This window comes from Gobius niger (genome assembly GCF_951799975.1).
Source record: "Gobius niger genome assembly, chromosome: 8".
In the NCBI taxonomy this organism is placed as follows: domain Eukaryota; kingdom Metazoa; phylum Chordata; class Actinopteri; order Gobiiformes; family Gobiidae; genus Gobius; species Gobius niger.
The window spans coordinates 24,098,255-24,118,762 of record NC_136859.1 but is presented as its reverse complement, the minus strand read 5'-3'; the positions used below and the strand labels follow the sequence as shown (position 1 = coordinate 24,118,762).

General features: G+C 41.0%; 1 protein-coding gene across 2 annotated transcripts in view; it reads right to left on the bottom strand.

Moving 5' to 3' along the window:
- The window catches only part of LOC306966614 (low-density lipoprotein receptor class A domain-containing protein 4-like), a 262,075-nt gene that overhangs the window by 163,673 nt on the left and 77,894 nt on the right, over window positions 1-20,508 (bottom strand). For both annotated transcript variants that reach the window (XM_079561417.1, XM_079561418.1), the window contains exon 2: window positions 12,388-13,645. In XM_079561417.1, coding sequence (XP_079417543.1) covers window positions 12,388-12,427 — 40 coding nt within the window. In that variant the 5' untranslated portion in view covers window positions 12,428-13,645. The remainder of the gene's footprint in view (window positions 1-12,387; window positions 13,646-20,508) is intronic.

Here is a 20,508-nt window from a genome sequence, read left to right as displayed (position 1 = left end):
TCCAGCACCACAGCCAGAAGTAATGTCGTTATTAAACATGTCTGTGAAATATGGGTAGACAGACAATGACATTTTGGGACCATAGCGATTATTCAGAAGGGGTGAAGAAGTGCCCTTAGTGATAATGGAAGATATGAAGAGAAATGGTTTAGATTAATGGCCAAATATCCAGGATTGTGCAAAGGGAACAAAGAACCCCGCGAAAGCACTTCTACACAAGTGCAAACTGAAGCATACCTTTTCCTGCGTGCTTACACGTTGCAGTAGCAAATCAATCATGGATAGAATTAAAGTAAAATTAATAATGGGCCCTTTCTGTGCCCCATTGTTTGGATGATACACCAGTGTTGCACAATTATTTTCCCCCCTGTGCCACAGACACACACACACAAAAAATGCATTGTGATAAAAAATTATTTGTAACGGGCATTTATTATGAACAAAGAAACAGAAATTCATTGTTTTTTTGTTTGCTGCGGAGCCCCTGTAATCTCGGGCGATCGTTCTGGGAGGTCTTGCCCTCAGGTTGGGAAGATGACAGGTCAACCGTATGTCATCCTGTACATTATTCTCCGCACTTATAGCGATTGTGTGGATGCAAACAGGCGACATTTAGACATGAGTCTATTCAGGTCAATGTAAACAGGGCCGTGGTGGATGCCTGACTGACTGGCAAATAAACTACACAGGAAGTCAACAAAGGAGACTAACCCGGGGAGACAGCAGGCAGCGGTGCACGGAGAAGCTCCCAACACACACAAATTATCTCCATAAACCTGAACCGTGCAAAATAAACATTATACGACAACACAACAACCGGATGAAATTAGGTAGAGATGGATGAGTCACTGTCTGTCTGAATCCCTGCCATGGTTCAGGCCTAAAACCATGTAATTATAATGAGCCAATATGAACATGCATATTCTCAGTCAAACACGCACTCTTGCAATTATTGTGTCGTAAATCCAGTCATTATCCTGTCCTACATGCTGCAATTATGACATAATAATATAGCAATGCTTCGGGCATACATGACCGCTAGCCCATGTCAGTGAACAAACAAGATCACGGGCAGCGTATAGTGTTTAGTTTTTGTTGTGGAGAGGAGCATCTTGAGCGGAGTGTCTCTGATGTTTTGAATGTAAAAATAATAATGAATGGTATTAGGAACAGGTTAAGTTTGTGTTTATATGGGCGTTACGTACCTCTCCATGACGCACAAGACAGCTCAAACATAATATCCACTGTATTGTTTGAATGGAAATAGAAAATAAAAGGGACTTAATGACTGTGATTAAGAGTCTTTGAAGCCTGCACTGACTGGAAAAAAAGATTTGAATCCAGAGGACATGCAGTATTAGGAGACAGGTGGATATTTGAAATGTTTGCGAAATGGCAAATTGTTCTACCGCGTAAAAGATACACCGTTTTTGTTGTGTGTTTTTTAATCATAAATGTCCTCATCATTTGGGTCATTTCACTTCTAAGGTTCTATTATCATTTATTGAGGCTTTTACAGCTACTTTATTCCCTTAGCCTTATTACTTTTTGTAGTGTAAATGTTTAATTCACTTTGATCTTTCTGTTTAATTCATTCTTACGTGTCTGTTGTTGGATGTTTTATTATTTTTGTCTGGACAAGTTGAACTTTCCACTAGACTGACAGGCAAAACCAAGACTTAAATAGACAGTAAAGAGTGAGATGTGGACCAAAGGTGAACATAAACATGGACGTTTAAGTCTCCATCTGAAGATACCACTCAGTCTGATGGGCTAATACGTTACAGTTTACTGTAGTTCTGAAAATGCTTTTTATGAGTTGTTTATTGCAAGTCTTCTAATCAAACTTCCTTTCAGAGAGTCTTCCAAATGAGGACATGACGGCTGAACCAAGGCCTGTGTTACAGACAAAATAAACAATTGTCAAGTCACCAATTTCTGTTAATCTCAAGATAACATGGAATTTAATTTTTTAGTAAAAAATGGTCTTCAAACCTATGTGTATTACATTGCTTTCATGCATTGATGTTGATAAGATGCTGTGTTTCTTTAAGGCGACCTGTGACGTCCCCAATGTCTCTGAGGCCAGTCGGAGATCTTAAAGAGACGTACTGGTGGCGTCACATCTCCGCAACTGAGAAACGTCTCAGAGACATTTGGACTCTTCAAAAGATGTCTTGCTGCCGAAGTTCTAACAACGGTTGCTATGAATGAGATTGATGTTTTCAGCCTGGACTTCGAAACTAAGGATCAGTACCACGCATGGAGAACACAACACACTGCTCTGAGACTGGGACACCAGACTGCCCTGTATCACTATGTGCGAAGAACGAGTTGCTGACATGCAGTCATGCAATAGGCCTATATGGATACACCACGCCATCTGAGTGAAGCGCAGCTTGTGAACTTTACCTCATGGACAAAGGACTGATAATGGATTTTGTGTGAAAAGATACAGCTGATGAATGGAGTATTGATGAAATAAACTGCATCAGTGACTCGTACAGAGAGACTTCTGCCTTAAGCATTTACAGCATGTGTTATTGAAACCACTTAATTTAGTGGGAGATTCACTGCATTTGGGCATGTTAAGATTCAGTTGTGTTGCTTATTTTGGGATAGTTTATTGTTTGGGTGGTTAGCAATAGGCTATATCCACTTCTTTGCTTACAATGTCTAGTAATAGCCAAGCTACGTGATATAGAATACGCTAATTAAATAAATATATAACTGGGGCGCTGATTAGTTGTGAATGGTTTGACGAGGGATTGTTGCGATGTCTCCGTGACTTCTCTGCGACGTCACCGTTATGTCTCTTTGAGATCTCCTTGGAATACAAGAGGTCTCGGAGACATTGCAGGGATGCCACAGAAACGTCTCACAGGCTGAGGACAACAAACAGTGTTCACAACTTTAACACAATTGCTTGAGACCGCGTAGACCTCTCAGAGACTATGAAGAGACTCTGCTGAAATCAAACCTGTTCGTTTTCACCAAGACTATCTGGAGACTCGCTTTATCTTCAGGACACATCTCCGTAACCAGCGGCAACTCGAGTCTCCACCTAGTCTCTTAGTCTCCAGGCTGGTGAGATAGGCCCTTTGTATGGGCGCAATCAATCCGAGTTGTGTTGTGTAGACTGCCGTGACTGGCAGTCTACAAGCTCTCACGTTTTAAAGCTGACAAACCTGATAAAGCATTACACTTCAGCCATGGCCAATTTACATGGTATTGGAGAGTTGGATGGAAAGAATGTGCTGGTTAATATGTGGGGGGGGGGGCGTCAAAGATCACAATATCTATAGCATTTATCCATTTGGTGGTGCAAGTTTTGTGCAATCTTAAGAAGTACAGAGAACTGCTAAAACCGAACTAGACAAGGTCAGATGATTATCTTTTCATGATCTTTGTGGAGAACTTTACCGCCAAGAACATCCATCTCCATTTGCAACTACATTCAAGACGAGCCATGGCCAAATCCAACTTTCTGCTAAATGGTGGCAATTTAGTTGAATGTGCGCCTTGTGCATCAATGTTTACAGGATCAATGGTCCTTTTCATCTGATTGAGGTAAATCTAGGTAAATCTACTGTGATTTTGCTACTGCACGCAGGTAGACATTTAAAAGTATGTGCTGACTGAGTCTTTTAGCTTTATGTGGGCTAGACGATAGTCGGTTGCAAAGAATACGTATAGATTTAATTGTCCCTGTGAAAAAAAGTTGTCTGTAATTGTCTGTATTCAATGCCGCAGGGCCAACAGTAGCAGTGAGCGAACGTAGCCCATTATCAGAAGAACCTTGCCCCATTGTGGATGTTTTAGCTTGACATGCACCTGGGGACAAAGTAAGAACATGTCATAAAAATAACGTTTGCAGTTTGCTTTACAAACTTGAGCTGCTGTCTTTCTTCATTTATTCCCTCCATACTTGGTGGTGGTGGTGGTAAGCCATCAGTGTATTCACAGCTGCCCTGGGATACACTGACAAAAGCGTGGCTACCAATCTGCTCCATCCAACCACCACCACCACCAGCTACTCACTCGGACGCCGCATTCAAGGTGTGTTGCCAAAGGAATCAACAAAAGTCCGTCCCCTGAACACTGTCAGCCACTTCCTCATCAAACTGCTAACCACTTCTTCTTTCTTCTACTTGAGAAATACTTTACCTACTTGAGAACAATTCTTTTGACTACTCGGCCCACATCTGTGCAGAGGGGTCGCGGGCTAATAACACCGCCCTGTCAGTCACTTTAAAGGATGGGACAGAGGGCTACATTAGTGCGGCTCAATACGGACCGACAGTGCGGCGGCGGCGGCGGCGACCACACAGGCATCAGCAGGAAGGTGGAGCGGTGTGCTATGCATGTGTGTATGTGCGTGTGAAGGAGGGGTGAAGAGGGGGGAGGGTGTGTGGGGGTGTGGGGGGGGGGTGACAGACAGAGTGAGATTAATGGAGACAGACAGAAAAAGGTGCGCGCCGGCGGGAGGAGGAGGGAGTGAGAATATGTGTCAGACGGCTGGACACAGATGAGAAACAGGGCCAAGGCTGCAGCACAGGAGTGACGCTGCAATTCTGTTTGTGCCATACGAAGATGTGCCGGTTACTATATAATGAAGGACCGGTTTAAATTAGAATGAGCTCATCATGAATAACTACAGCAGTAATTGAAGTTTCTTGCATTGGGGCGGGTGGTTGCTATGATATTAAAGCTCTGGGAACACGTACGGTGCATTCATCATTTCACTCCATCCCCAGTAGTACTTTCGATGCACGCCACCTTGCCATTGCCGAATGATTTGCAACGTAATGACAAAATCATGTTCAGATCTCAGATTTTTAATGAAAACAGACTGTTCCTTCCCTGTCGCACTCACAAAATATCCATCTATCTCTCGTTCTTTCTCCATATCGTTCCGCTTCTCCCCATCCAGTTTAAAGATTATTTAAATCAGATCTCACATAGATCCACAAAAAGTAAGATAAAATAAGTCTGAGGGATAAATGAGCAACTTGCAAATGTCCGCTTACTCCTAATAATGATGACATCTGAATCAGTCTGATCTAATGGACACGTCTAAAAAGGCCATTACTAAAAAGCACCTAAAATATACTGTCTTGTGTAGTATTTACAATCATGTAAGGTTCAACTGTATATGGTCAGAAGCTTCTTCTCGCTCTCATTTTCAGATGTAAACCTGGTCAGATACACAAGCCAGAGCTCATTGAAGGGTCCCTCCTCTTTCTTACACTTATTAGTTTCACTGATAAACATTGGCATGTTTCTGGGCGGGGGAGAAACGGAGACTCGTTCGGTCCACTTTGCATTCACCAAGCCCTGCTGCATCCTTGATCTTAGTGTGTCCATTAAAAAGTGATGCCAAATGATGCAACAACAATATGACGATTATGACCCAAATGAGAATCAAGACATTCAACTTCAACAGTCCTTACCAGACAAGTGATAATAACATGTATGAGTTCTCCTCTTTCTCTAATGCTGAATAATAGAGGTGATACAAAGGAGAAGAGAATTAAGACAAAAGCCTCTGACACAATGAAGCCGGTGGAATGTCACAAGGTTATGGAGGAGAAAGAAGTTCTGAGTGAATTATTAAAAAGTTAAATTAAAACTTATGAACATGGGGGACGTGAGGCCTAAAGAAGTCTTCCATTAAAGTCAAAAGCATCAAGGACCAAGAGAAGACAGAAGGATGTAGATGCATCTCAATAAATTACAATATTAAGGAAAATGTGCATGCCAGTAGTTAGGTCTGGGTGCATCGCTAAACACGGATAAATTATGAATAGAATAATAAATAAATTATTATTATTATGATAAAAGTTATAACTTTTTTTTATCTTAAAAAAAGTATGTTTTCTGATGGTGCTATGGGTTTTTTAAATAAACTATGTTTTCAGACCCAAACAAGGCTGTTTGGAAAAACGTGTCCTTGGTTCGTTGGTGCACCTGAACTCACTGTCCACACAGTTAACAAACTCACAATGGAAATCACCTTTGTTTTCAAAATTGCAGCAGTCGGAGACAGAGTTCATGTGTGTCTTAAGTGATGAAAACAAACTTTTATACTAACCTTGGAGTCATCGACCACTGGTGTGAGCAACATCTACATTTGTTTACTCACGCTCGATGACTTCATTCCCCCGGCTCCACACACACCTGATGAATTATGTAATGCGTATGAGAAGAAGCACTTCTCTGGAGCTCAGGTGATTTCTCTGTATCTAGACTGTGTTTATAATAACAGCAGGACGCAGACACTTAGGTAAAGTACACACTGTGAGACTTAATTAATGTTCAATAAGGATTTATGCACTGATCCTGTGTTTGGCTTGGGAAGAAAGCAATGGACTTCCCTTATGAGCAGCTTATTATGGACATTATAGCAACAGGTGGCTGTGGTTAGAGTCCTGGAACATGTTGTACTCAATTATACCACATGCAATTTTTAAAACTGGACATGCAAATACAAGACCTGAGGAAGATCTTGATGAATATGTAAATGATTCAAAGTACTGTAAGGGTACGAGATGGGCCTTAGCAACGGATAGTCCAATGTAGTTTTGGCTCACACTGAGTTAATTACATATTAGGGGGTCACTTATGAAGACAGGTGCTGAATAGTGAGTATTATTGCCACAGTTTCTGAAAGACAGTAAGCCCCGTAAGTATGCCAAACCTGTCTCAGACCTTCTGAGCATTATTATATTACATGTGTGAGTAAGTGTCAGTCAGTACATAAATCATGTTCTTAACTGTAGCCTTCACAGACTCCGCATGGCCGCCCCATAGCCTCTGAGTTCACTCTAATTAACTCACAGGGACAACGCGGCATGGTCCAGTTATAAGTCAACCTGTCAGCTGCTTGTCACTCACCAGTCCATCGTTCGAGTGAGATGTCTGTCTGCAAGATCTTTGTCCCTGGCTTTGACAAACCATCAGCTCATTTGAGTGTTTTGCTTAACGGTCTCAAAGGAAATATCACTGCGGGGGGGCAATCAAAGAGCAGGGAAAAAATGTGAGGAAAATGGCCATGTGATTGCAAGGAAGGTAACATGGGAGAAAGCTTTTAAAATAGGTTTTCAGTCACCTTCACGGCTGGGTTTGGGAGACCGCTAAGCCAATGTGATGAATACAGCACTGATTTAACACCGAGGACTTTGAGACCAAAGAATCGCAGTGTGTATAGACTACGTAATGCGCAGACGGAAGCTGTGCCGCTATGGTTCTGTATTGAGGATTGTGCTTTTAAAATCCTGCTATTTCTATTAGTGCCCTCTGTGGTGGTCTCTCAGGTTGACTTGGAGAATTCACTTCACAAAATTGACAGCCACTTTCCAACCGAACAATAAGTTCAACCGGACACTGCACGATAATTAGAATCAGCACCACTTGTTCCATTTACTTCACTTTAATCAAAGAGAAAACCATGCAATGTCCATACCATCCTGAGTTTAATGAAGCCCATATAGAATCATTGTTAGAACTTAGTATCTAGTCATACAGTGTCGAGAAAAAGTAAGTACACCATCTGGAATTTCTCATACCACCCAAACATTTACATTGTATCATATTTTTATTGGACACAACAAGTAAACATTCACAACATGCATGGAATAAGTAAGTGAACCCTTGTATTAAACAGCTGGCAGATCCTTTTGCAGCAATAACTGCTTTTCTGTAGTTGCAGATTAGACGTTCACAACACATCATGAATCTTGGACCATTCCTCTTTACAAAACTGCTGCAGTTCAGTGAGATTCAGGCGGTGTACTTACTTATTCCACGCTCTCCTGTGAATGTTTACATGTTATTGTTAAACAAAAACATGATACAATGTAAATGTTTGGGTGGTATTAGTTCAGGCAGACACTGTTTAGTCATTCCTGTGATTTTGATGAAGATCAGACCAAATTTAGAGACCAATTTAGGCAGAAATGTGAGAAATTCTTGACGATGTACTTACTTTTTCTCGGCACAGTATAGCAAAAGGTATTTTTGAGTTGATAGTTCCTCTTACATCTTAGATTTCAGCCAGTCAGTTCTTTACTAAAAGTTGGTAAATTTGGTACAGAATTGTTACTATGCTCCCATTGTGCGTCTTTTTATTATTGGAACTTTGGCATTACTCCAATGAACAACACCCCAAACAAAATAAACCACACACTTTTAAATGAAGCTTTGAATGCGAGTTGGTAAAGGATCCCAAAAAAATGATGCATCAATGCAAAACTTAGACATTTTTTGTGCTCATGTTTAGTGCCCGTTTAACAGTCTAATACAGAGACCGTAAGAATGTTCTTTGTAACACGTCTTACTTTGTGCTTTTTGTTGGTCAGTTCTTTTTGTCGGGGTTAATCACAGTGTCTTATCTGTTCCCATGTCTAGATGTGAAATGACTTTCATTTTTCTGGCAAACTAATGGTGAGTCCAACTATAAAACCGCTATGGAATAGTTCTGAGCGCAGACTTTGTAAAGCATGGACAGCCTGCGCACCGTATCAATGCTGTGCTTTGACAAGAGGACACAATGCAGCTCTTGAACATAAAATGGTTTGGTGAGAGACGGCAAAAATGTGACAGCATCTGTGAAGTCCATGGACAATGGCGTTTTGTGAGTTTAAATTTACCAAATGTACTTTTCTCTGCCCTGACTTGAACAATATAAAGGCGATGTGTTCACTGAGCTGAGAGAAGCTGTCACGAAAACTAAAGTTTCATCTAAACAGTAGGATTTTTAAAATGTGTTTTTGCTTGTTTGCTGCGCTCTTCAGTTTTGATTTTTTTTGACAGCTTTTATGAAGGCTTGGTTGTATTTGTTCTGTCCTTGAATATTGACAACACTCTACTTTTCTTGCATCAAGACTCTTCTATGTTGTTTACCACCAAACACAAGTGAGACTGAAGATGAAGATTTGAGAAAGATTCCAAAACAGTAGTAAAATATTAATGATGGTCCAAAGTAAATCTAGATTGAGGTCATCACTCACCTGGAAGCATCTTAAAGTTGTTCAGTACGTACATTTTTAGATCAAAATTACTGTCAATGTTCCTTACTGCGCTCTAAGACAACTTCACATTAAAAAATTAAGATTTGAATAAAGTAATTCAGTAATTTAATCATTATCTATGGAAGCATCCTGGTCTCACGTATGCGTTATATTTTTGCTTGTATCACGTTAATCCAAGATAATTTTATGTTCATACAGTATACGGATCACATTATTTCATGATAAAACAACATCGTGTTATTTAATGATACCATTACCAACCCAGGTAGCATCATGTCTGAGCCAGATCTGGCTTTCTTGTGGCACAGCTGACCGGCGACCCGACAGTTCTTATAACAAGCCATATGCAATAACTGGAGAGTCAGTAATCAGGCAGCTCAACCATTACTGGACCTGAAGTGGACACGCGGTGTTTTCCCCACAATGATCACACCTGGTGCGGGCCAGAACATGCCATGCCGTGATGCGGTGCCATCTTCTGGCCCAATAACAAACAAATAGCGAGTTAACCACAAGTTTTGGAATAGATATTTGGTTTTATACTTGGTCACAAAAAGAGAATTTGTCTGTTTTTATCCCGCCCGCTCTGCAACACACTGGTGTCCCGACCCAACTAATCACATGTCGTAACATGAAATAACCCGATATTTTTTATTATTAAATAACATGATAACTATCACGTTATTGCATGATAAATTGGTATTCATATCATGAAATAACATGATCCGTATATTGTACGAACAAGAAATTATCGAGAAATAATGTGACACCAGCGAAAAGTAACACATACGCAGGTGAGGCCAGGACGCTTCCGAAAGAATCCATATGTATTGTTTTAATATGTGTGTGTTTTTATGTGTCTCTTATGTGCATTCGAAGGTTTTGCCCTCTGTAAACTCCTGTCTTAATGATTTTTTCCCAATCCATGTAATTTGCAGCATAAAACTTGTTTTTCATTAATAACCTTCACTAACTGAAAACCATTGTGCTCAGAAATAAAACCCGTATTACAGATAACACAGAGCGGAGTCTTTATTGGCCGGAGCCGTTGTGATACTGTCGTCTGGTTTGGTTTAATTACTTCAGTGAATGGCCTTTGATTGGTCGCACCTATAGCAGCAGTGTCACACCCCCTCACACACACACACACATCCCAAAGATGTGTGCTCTAAACCAGATTACATCTCAAGGTCTAACGAAGGCACTACTGCCCCTCACAGCTTTGCTCATTGTTCAACCACACAAAGAAAGGCAGCAAATCCCCCAAAGAAAGAACTATACAACTTCAATTACAACCATCATAATTAGTAAGCGATTATGAGGCCGTTAATCTGGGGTCCACAGAGGCTAATGCATTACGAGCGGTGTTACTTTCACTGACGACTACATTTCTGGTGAAAGAGAATGAACTTTTCACCTCTAAGCTGGCATTGATAGCCTCTCAAATGTCTCAGGACAAGTCAGTAATGAACAAATACTTCATGTAGGAGACCCTCTAAGTCTCTGTGTGAGATACAATGAGTGTAATCCTGACACAAGAAGTCAAACAAATATAATAGAGTTAAGTTCAATGTAAAATGTTCAAATGATCTGGAATTCATTTCAGACGGTTAATATATTGTTGAGATTGCCGTTGTGGTCACTATTGTTTTGATAACAGGTTTCTAGCAAGTGTGTACGCTACCACTAATGTGTTTTATTGTGCATATTGAATACAATACCAATATAAACAATTAATAAATCAAAGCTGTTTTAAAAGATTTCTCTTGATAGTTCATGATATTTACAATTAATGTTTGTATATACTGCCAGGACCAACTCGAAGTGCTTAATTAATCTAATCATGAATGATAATACAGCCAATTATTCTCCTTCTCTGCTAGTTTAAAACCAACACAAATATAATATTTCTGTGAGTGCTCTGCTTCTGCCTTGTTAATCCTGTGTTTGATCGCGAGACATGCATTTATTTTGGTTGTATCAGTGCGACTGCCGCTTGTTAAAACCATACAGTATATGTTAGGGTGAATATGTAGGTCATTTCATATTCACACCACAAGTGAACCGCACTGTCAGAAGTCAGAATGTTGACCAACTCCACTTTAACTGAGACATCTTCCAAAAGGTGGCCTTAGTGTGGTTCAGACTATACTATCAGTCGCTGGTACTCATTTCTTTCTAATCACAGGCTGTTGACTAGACTTTGTGCTGACAGGGCGCTCTGTGAAATCTTCAGCTCAAGACCTTACGCAGTAAGTGGGCTGGTCATATGCTGGACAGGCACCCATAGTGAAGGTTGATTGTTGTACCAGAGCTCTTTCTCTCAGGACACAGTGTTTAACTCACAGTGGGATAAATACAGTTTGCAGCTTGTCCTATGAGAGCTTGAAAAGGATGTCGCCTAAATGCTGAATGAAGTACATGACGCTGCAAACGGGAAGCCTTGGCTTTTGCACTCTTGTGCAGTACATTATTTTCAAATTGATGTTCTCTCGCCACTGGCCACAGCAGTGGCACAGCAGGAATGCACGCGCAAGATACCGGCCTCCTCTGAACCAAAACTGTTGCTGAGCTTCAGAAAAAGCTCTCTATAATACTATTATTATAGTATATAATAGAATAGTAGTAATATATACTATTATATGTTGTCATTTCTTGGACAACTTACTGAAAGGTCAAAATTTGCCATTAAAATAGAATTCACTCATGTCATCAGCTGTTTAGTTTGTTATTGTAGCTTCTCAATACCTGCACCATTAGCATTACCCACTTGCCTTGTCACTCTGAAGTCTGCCCCTCCTTTGTCGCTTTACTACAGCCATTTGGTTTATCACATTAAATCAAGCGGGACATTGAGATTTTACTGTTGCGCCACCTAAACGCTCATCTAACATCTAGTAAACATGGCTCAGTGCATTGTGGGACTGGCAGTAAATGACCCAACTGTGACCTGTAGTAGAGTTTAATAAGGGTAATAAGCAGACGTGTAAACAAAATGATTGACACAACAGTAAAAATGCTTTTGCTTAGCACAGCTTTAAAATGATTTTATTGGCTGATGGGAAAGTAGCAACAAAAGTCTCCAAAATATAGATTATTCCCTTGGAGAAGTAAAACATAACAAGGGTTAACCTAAATTTATAGTTGAAAAGGTCCTGCAGATGAAAGCTTTAAGCCATAGGACCTTCATTGAGTTATTTTTGAATAAGACGTGTAGACATTTTATAATGTCCTTTGGAAGTAGTGAAAACAAGCCATGTCAATGAGCGCTTTGATCAGTGAAAATAAATACATCTTTAAAAAACGTAAATCCAGTTTTCTAACCTGAGAAAATGGTAAAATAACACTGTTTTACCTGTGAAGGCATTTGTGGCCGGTATGTCAGTCTCCTGCATACTGCCCTGTGCTGCTCCGACTTCTCTGCTGCTGCTGCTGCTGCTGCCGATGCTGCAAGGGACGCTGGGAGTTCAGCTGGTCCGAGTGGCAAACGGGGCGTGAGGGGGCAGGGAGGGGGGTTGAGTGGACAGGACGGCATCCTTCTGTCCCACTGCCATCGCTACGCATCAACAGTCTCAATGAGATGGGGAGAACAGGGTGGAAGACTCGCTTGGACGACTGAAGAGACTGACGGATCGATTGAGCTGCAGTTTAAAGACACAAAATCAAGAGAAAGTGTTGACGAGCAGCTTCTAAAGATGACGATTTATGAAGTGAATTTGAAGCGGTGGTTGTATTGCTTCTGGCTTGATCTTATGCTGTACAATTCTTTTACTAAAACTATCATGGAGTAGAAAAGGTGATTCATTTGAAATCTGCTTTGTTCAACGGTCTAAGTCACGAATGATGAAGAAACACTGGGAAGGAAATGGTCGGGTGTGAAGAAAAAGAAGTCCACCGGTGTGACTTTTGGCTTGACCTTGACGCGGTTCAGTTAATTCAATAGTGCAATACTCAGGAACTGAGGGACGGAGCAAAGGCAACGAGCGCTTGCGAAGATGGAGTGTCTCCGGAATTCTGATTGTTCGACCTGGGAAGGCAATAGAGGAGTACAAACAGCCTGTCGATTGGATATGGAGACGCGGTAGTCCACGGGTTTTGACTTTTGACTCGACCTTGCAGCTCCGCAGAAAGTCCACCACTCCTGCCTCGCAACTAATTATATAAAGTGGCGGGGTAAAAAACAAAGCAGGAGAGGGAAAAAAAAGGAAAAAGACGTATTAATCCGCGCGTCCACGAGTTTGACTCCTGACCTCGCTGCAGTTCAGTCCAATGGTAGAGCTCCCCACGCGATTGGTTGATATGAAACACCGGCAGGAACAAAGGAAGGCAAGAAGAAGTATTAGCAGCTTGTTAGAAGTTCTCCCGGTGTTTGGTAGTTAAAGAAGTCACAACCCCCCCCCCGCGCTTAAACTCGCCGCAGCACAGGTCGTCTTGTTATCCGCCCTCCAAAGTCTGACAACTTTCTGTTTATAGGCTTTTAAAGTTTTTCTCCACTTCCTGTTTACTTCTTCTTCTTGTCTTTTTTCTTTTTTATGTCTTTTAGTCCAGTTAAAGTTGAGGTGGCCCCTGGCGCAGCACGACACAGCGATGTCTTCTCCGCACTGGCACCGCAGCTAGACAGAAACACAAAGAAGGAAAAAGTTTGGTGCATAATAATAAAAAAAAAATAAAAAAAATAAAAAAAAGTGGATGATGTAACGTATCTATGAGGCTACCTGCCAGCTCGAGTGACCAGTGAAGGAAAAGAGAACAAAACAACATGTCCGCCCACGCACACACACCCACACTGGCACCCCTGGCTGCTTGGCACGGCCCCCTTTAGTTCCCCCTCACCCACTAGGTTCTCAGATGAAAGGGAGAAGTTCTTTTTTTTTGTTTTTTTTTTGTGAGAGCCAAGCGCCGCCCGTGACCCTATTTCACAGAGCGGCCCAAAGATAGAGCCACATGTCAGCGTGGCACTTTGAAGTCTGCCTCATAAACAGGACTGGAGGAGGCTACGGCTCAGGAAGCAACAAAACTTTATTTACATTTCAAAAACGTGCCAAGTGCCGCTTCTTTTTCTTTCTTTTTTTTTTTTTTTGGAAGGAGAGAAAAGGACTCTGAATCAAAAAAAAAAAGAGGTAGACTGAACGGGGGTAACAACATGCTTTTGTAGATTGAGGAACAACTTGAGAGTATGAGACAAACTCAGGTCTTTTTTTTATTCAAATACCTGAATTCAGACCAAAAATTATGCTTGTGCGGAAAGTTCAAGTGGGAAAAAAAAAAGTTTGGGGAGTTTGAAGCTGGAATTGTGTTGGATTTTAACAAACTTTAAGCACTGTAGTTTTACCTTTGGCTGGGTTAAGTGAATATGACCGTGCTTTCCAAACAAACTCGAAGCAGGAAGCAAGTAAAATTCACACTCCCACACAAACGTAATACTAACTGAGTCCAAACCAAATCTACTACTCTTTTTCTTTTTACACTTAATCCTCTTTGGGTGCCTCAAAAAAATATAACTCCACTCAGTTCTTTCTCTTAATCCGAGCCTTTGAATGGGGCCCATGCAAAATGAATTTGTCAGAAAGATTTACAAACAAAACAACAACTATGGACTAAAAGCTAGTCAGCAGGGCAGCATGACATCAGCCTATTAAGTCAGTTACTCATTCCAGATCTATTTAAAGGCGTCTTAATTAATATTCAGAAGTCTCAGATCAAATGCCCGGATTCACGTCGCCTCAAAAGTTTTGGCTCCACATTTATGAAACGAGGTAAGAATCCGAGCTTTTCTCAAAATGACATGGAAATAAAAAGTCGAGGGAAGGGAATCTGAAAAGGCGGGAGCAGACAGATGGTAAACACTGTCTGAAGGTTTTGGGAGCGAGCGAGGCAGGCCGGGTCCCGACAAAACCCTTATCTCCGCCTGCGCTCCGCCTGTCCTTATCAGGCCTTATCGCCGCTCCAGTGCACTGACAAATGAGACAGAGGAGGAGGAGGAGGCGAGAACAGTGACGTACCAGATATTTACTTCAGCGTGCGCAGCAGCCAATGAGTCAGCGTTTGTTCTTTTTGGTGAGTTTGCAAAATGAATAGGCGCTGTGTGATGGTGCAGAGATTAAGCGAATGCAGGGAAATGATTTTGGCGGTTACATAACGTCTTAGAGGAGATTAGGGACGGTGGATCTGTGAATGGGCTCCGGATGAATAGGACAAGGGTAAGGAAGTTATAATTGTGTTAAATGACAATGCATTATTAGGCTGTATGGTCCTTACTTTATGTAGATAACGATGAGTGCTTTAAATGTTCCTTAGTTCCACAAATAGTTTGGAGATGAGTACTTTTAACTTTAACACAAACTTTTTCTCTCAGTTACCCCAATTTATCCAGTGGTCATATTGATGACCCCAAACCCCATTTCCGGCCTGGAAAATGCATTTTAAAGGTAATTCCATGAACAAGGCCTTTTTATCTCCCAAGATAAAGGTTGCTTTTCTTGTAACTTATATCAACAACTTTGGATCAAAATAATAGCATACCTTACTTTAGTCGGCTACCAGACTGATACTGTGGCTAAGCTAAGGAATAGTTGAATAGTATAAAGAAACAAAACACAACATGTTCTTCAACTAGCAAACAATACGAGCGATCGCTGTTATTGTTTACTTCCGCAATTTTCGCCGCATGTTTTGGTGAATGGTAGGCAAGAGCTGATGCATCCAGGTCTCTAACTCGGTTTTATAAAATGATAGATCTGCTACAGCGCAAGAGAAGCAATGTCCTGTTTATGGACATTGTTTTTGCCGATCATAGGATTTCTATAAAATTTTTATCAAATATGAAAATGTAAAATGCCTACCACGGCCAACGGATGTGACATCGCGATCGCTCGCATGGGCTGAGCCTGATCAGCCAGAACACTCGCTTTTCCTATTCTTTACAAAGACGTGTAGTCTGGGGCCAGGCGGGAATTCTCAGAGTTCAAAATGGACAGGATTCACAAGCAGATATGAGTCATATAATACACACAAAAAGAATAATGATAATAATTATACATTTATATGGAGCTTTTCAACCTGCATAAGCACTCAAAAGGCTTTTAGTGGCCAAAGCATCGGCCAGCAGACAAATGGGAACCATCTACAGTATGTTGTTTTCGCCACAAAAACTTAAGGATACAAGGACTCAGGAACTCAGTTCAGACTTTTAATCATAGGAGAATTCAACATGAACGTGTACCGGTTGTTTCAATGAATGGCCATTAAGAACAGGACAAAAATACTTTCAATAGACGGCAACCACTCGAAGTATACTCTTAAAGGTTTTTCTTAAAGTACCTTTGAGAAAATATTTTACAAGTGGTTCACTCGGTCTTCCTGTCATTACAAACGTGGTCTATGATCGATAAAAAGAGCTTTTCAAGATTTGAGTTCAGGCAGTCCTGCTTTTGAAAAGACACAACACTGGAAAAGAAAGTTCAGACTCAAAGTTGCTAGAGCAATTGAGAGAGCAAATAAGCTCTTGCAGTGCATAGAAGAGCAGAAACAATTAGATCATGGGCAGAATGAGAGGAGGAGGGAGCGGTGATTGGACTTGAGGAGGAGAGAGGAAGCAGCTGCGCCCAACTGCTCTGGACTAATTGATTATAGCGTTAGAGCCGATTTACCACGGACTAATCCACTGTTTGATACAGAGACAAGTGGCCAGTGTTTCCAAGTGCACATGTACATATATATATATATATATACTGTATATATATATGTGTGTGTGTGCATGTTTACTGAGTCAGTCACTTAAAAACACTTGTATTCGAATTCAAGTCTCTATTGTGTTCACGTCAAACGCATATTTAAGATGTTAGTTTCTGCCAGGGTAAATGTACTATGTTAGCTTTAGTTCATCTTTTATTGATGCTTCTGGACACTTTAGCATCGTTATATTGTGTTTTGTAACTTAGTAGTTCTGGTCTCTGGTCCGCAATTTCAGACTTTCATTTATGCTTTAACAATGAATTTCTGCTTGAGATATGATTTACACCCCACGTTGACATACTTTAGTCCAATTTACATCTATTTTAGCCCCTATTTAGTGCTGATTTGATCTTGATTGAAGTCTGGTCACTCTTGGATGGCACTGGATGTGAAAAGTTTGAGGACCACTGACTTGTATATTGATGGATAATGTGAAAGACTGAATATGCAGGATTACTTAAACATGTGTGAACACAACAACTGCAGGTGGGTTATTCATCAAGGAAGAAAAGGTATTTTGGGCCTTTTAAAGGAGACACGTCATGATGAGGATGTGGAGCCAAGCAGATTCTCATGACCAAAGCCAACCCACCACCTTATAGCACCCCAGACTCTTTAACACAGGTCTCATCTCCTTGGCCCAGGACCACCTCGCCTTCAGAAGAATGGCCGCCATGGTTCTTCTTCTAAGCACGCCACTCTGTTTCTGTATTTTGTTACATGCTTAAAACAGAAGTGTCCTAAACCATGACCCGTTCTGATCGGTTCTGTGTCTAAATTATGCACGGTTGATGTGTTAAGTTAGCATGCCATTAGCAAAAATGAATGTTTTCATAATCTTTTAGCGTGCAATATTCCCACTGCTGCCTACAGGGGGGCGCTCCAATTCCTCTTCTAGACATTTGGGGACATTTAGTGACAGGCTTATCTAGGAACGTGTTTGAATTTCGTCGGAACAAACGGAGGAACAACAAATACGACAACCGTACGTCACTCTCTGGTGTTGACAGTCGGCGGTTACAAATAAATATCGTCCAGGCGAGCGAGTTCACCTGCACCGTTTTTGTCCAATTGTTTTTTGAGACCTTTTGACTTACTTACTTCTTTAGAACTGGTCAGTTTTCAAAACGTCTTTGAAACAGTCTTGCTTTAGTCCTTGCTCAAAGTGCTGTTATTGAAACATAATAGAACACTCCTAAACCACATTCCCTCATAAAAACACAAAAACTTGGTGTGAAAGGTTTGAGAATCGGTACTAAATGTTCGATCATATACATTTTAAAAAACATACACTACATTTTTATGAAACCAGTGAAGGATAATGTTGCAAGTGGTTGTTCTCTGAAGCCTTTTCATCCCCTTTGACAACTACACTGAAAAGGGTGGCATTATGATATTAGGAAAAATCTATTCAAACTGTTCGAAAATGCAAAAACGCCGGTGCGTATTTATCATTTGGAATAGAAATGTGGGCTTTTCATCACCACGTCTTTGAAAGAGGAGCTGGGTCTGTTGCTGTACACACTCAGAGCTGTAGGTGATAGGTCGTTGGTTGCAAACAGTGACACATAATAAAGAAAAAAAAACTCAATTAAAAGTGTTTCAATGTGCCACCGGAGTCCAAAAAAAAAATCTTAAAACCCAAGTTATATCATGCCGTGCAATTTCATCACAAAACAGTGCATTAGGCCCAATTCTGAGTATCCAAACAAGCTGTGCACCTGCAAGACCCGCATTGAGTAAAAGCAGAGAGGTGTTATTGTGCATGTAAACAGTGCATTAGTGGCTTGGATAATGAGAAAAGAGAGATGGACTATGGCTAGAACACAGGTTATAACCACCCCCAGTTTCAGCCCCGGTGGAGGCATCTTGGCTTCATCACATCGTATAATTTAAACATAATTTGCATCACTTCACATTTTTCCGCAATAGTTCAACTCTTCTGTTTCTGTCTCTCAAACTTACAAGTACAAACTAAAACAATGTATTAAAGCAAAATTAAGTAACTTTTTTACCTTAATAATCCTTTCTGTAGACCCTCTGGGAGTAATACAAGTATTAATGGGATGATCGGGGGGTCTTTCATCTCCCCCGGTGTCTCTGGCCAGAAAACCACACTTGCAGCTTTCCCTCTGACCCGGAGGCGCAATACGCATTAATGGAATCACGAAGAAGAAGCTAACAGGCTAATGGGCAAAGCTAACTGTGGGCTAGCGCCACTTGAACAGTATTTACAGCCAAGTTTGAGTGAAAAAAATAATCTCCATTGTGTAATTGGATGTACAATATCCCTCTCTCCCTTTGTCTTTTCTGACAGCATATTATTTACTGTCACGGACAATTAATGAGTAAAAAATGCACATGCTACGACACCTGCAGTGGCACTTATGGCCTCTAGGGGCATGAGTTACTTAGTACTGCTTTAAGTGTCTTTGGCTGTGGTGTATCACAAAATTTTAGGCCCTATAGGTTACACCGAGGTATTCCATGTTTTCTCTATGATTTAATGCATGAAATGGGATTTTTTGGGGGGGGCTCCCTGCCCTGTGTCCTGGGTGAACCGTACCCTTAACCCTCCCCAGTCCGACAAACCATGGATAAAGTTATTCTCAACAAGGACTAGACCAGGAGTCCCCAACTAAATCAGCTCGAGGTCCGCAAACTTTTCTTTCGTAACTTTCGACATTTGTCCAGCGTCTGGACATATGCAGTCATTGCTCTTGAAAATGTTGAAACATGAGCACAGGTTGTCTATTTACAAAGCAGAACTGATCAATGAATCAAAAATGTTGCCATTTTATTTCAATGTTTTTCAAATTGTTTAGATAATTTTTTAATTTAGCCTTAGAAATGAAGTATATCGAGAGGATGAAAAGGCTTTGGGGTCCGGACTAAAGCCTGTGGAGGTCCGGCTCTGGACCCAGGTCCGGCAGTTGGGGACCCCTGGACTAGACTATGAGAGGGCAAAACCTTAAAATGAGTGTGAATTGACCACAGACAAGAACTGCAGAGGAGCTTGAGTAAACACCAAATATGTACCCGACAGTATGAGAACCATCGACTCACTGAAGACGATTTTAGCTGGTCTTGAGGCATGTAACAGTGAAGGCTTGGTGGTTTTTTGAAGATCTACAGATGGCTGTCGATGCAAAAAGAAATACATCATTCAGCCAACAAATGAGAGTTACATCAGTGCATCTGTGATTTAAAACGAGCGCTCAAAGTGCACTTCGGAAATCCCTGTGCACATTCCTAAACATACACGCACGTCTACTTGAAAACTAGCAGACAATCCAACCCTTGAGTGGCAAGATTCTCAATAATAACAGTCTAATGTTTTCGCAATTCAAGCGCTCTTAAGATTGAAGTTCAGTTCCAGACGAAACTACGCATCTGTCTGCAATTGTAAGTTATGGCCACAAGTGAACTCAAAGCCAGCAATAAGCGAACTGATGGGGTCAGATTGGGATAAGTGTGGAGTGCTTATCAGACAAACAAACACAGCGAAGGCAGATATTTAACCATGGGGCAGGCTGCATCTGTTAAACTGGAGACTCAAGCATGCAAAAAATGTGGTTGCATAATAAAACCAGAATCTGGGGCAGGAGAGGTGATTCAGAGTTCTCCCATAGAAAATGCAGAAGGATAGGGAACTATTGACGTTCCAAGGGTTCAGGCAGAGTTTATAATGTCATGATTTCAAGAATTACTGTTTACAAATGTGCAGTTTTATAAAGTACAA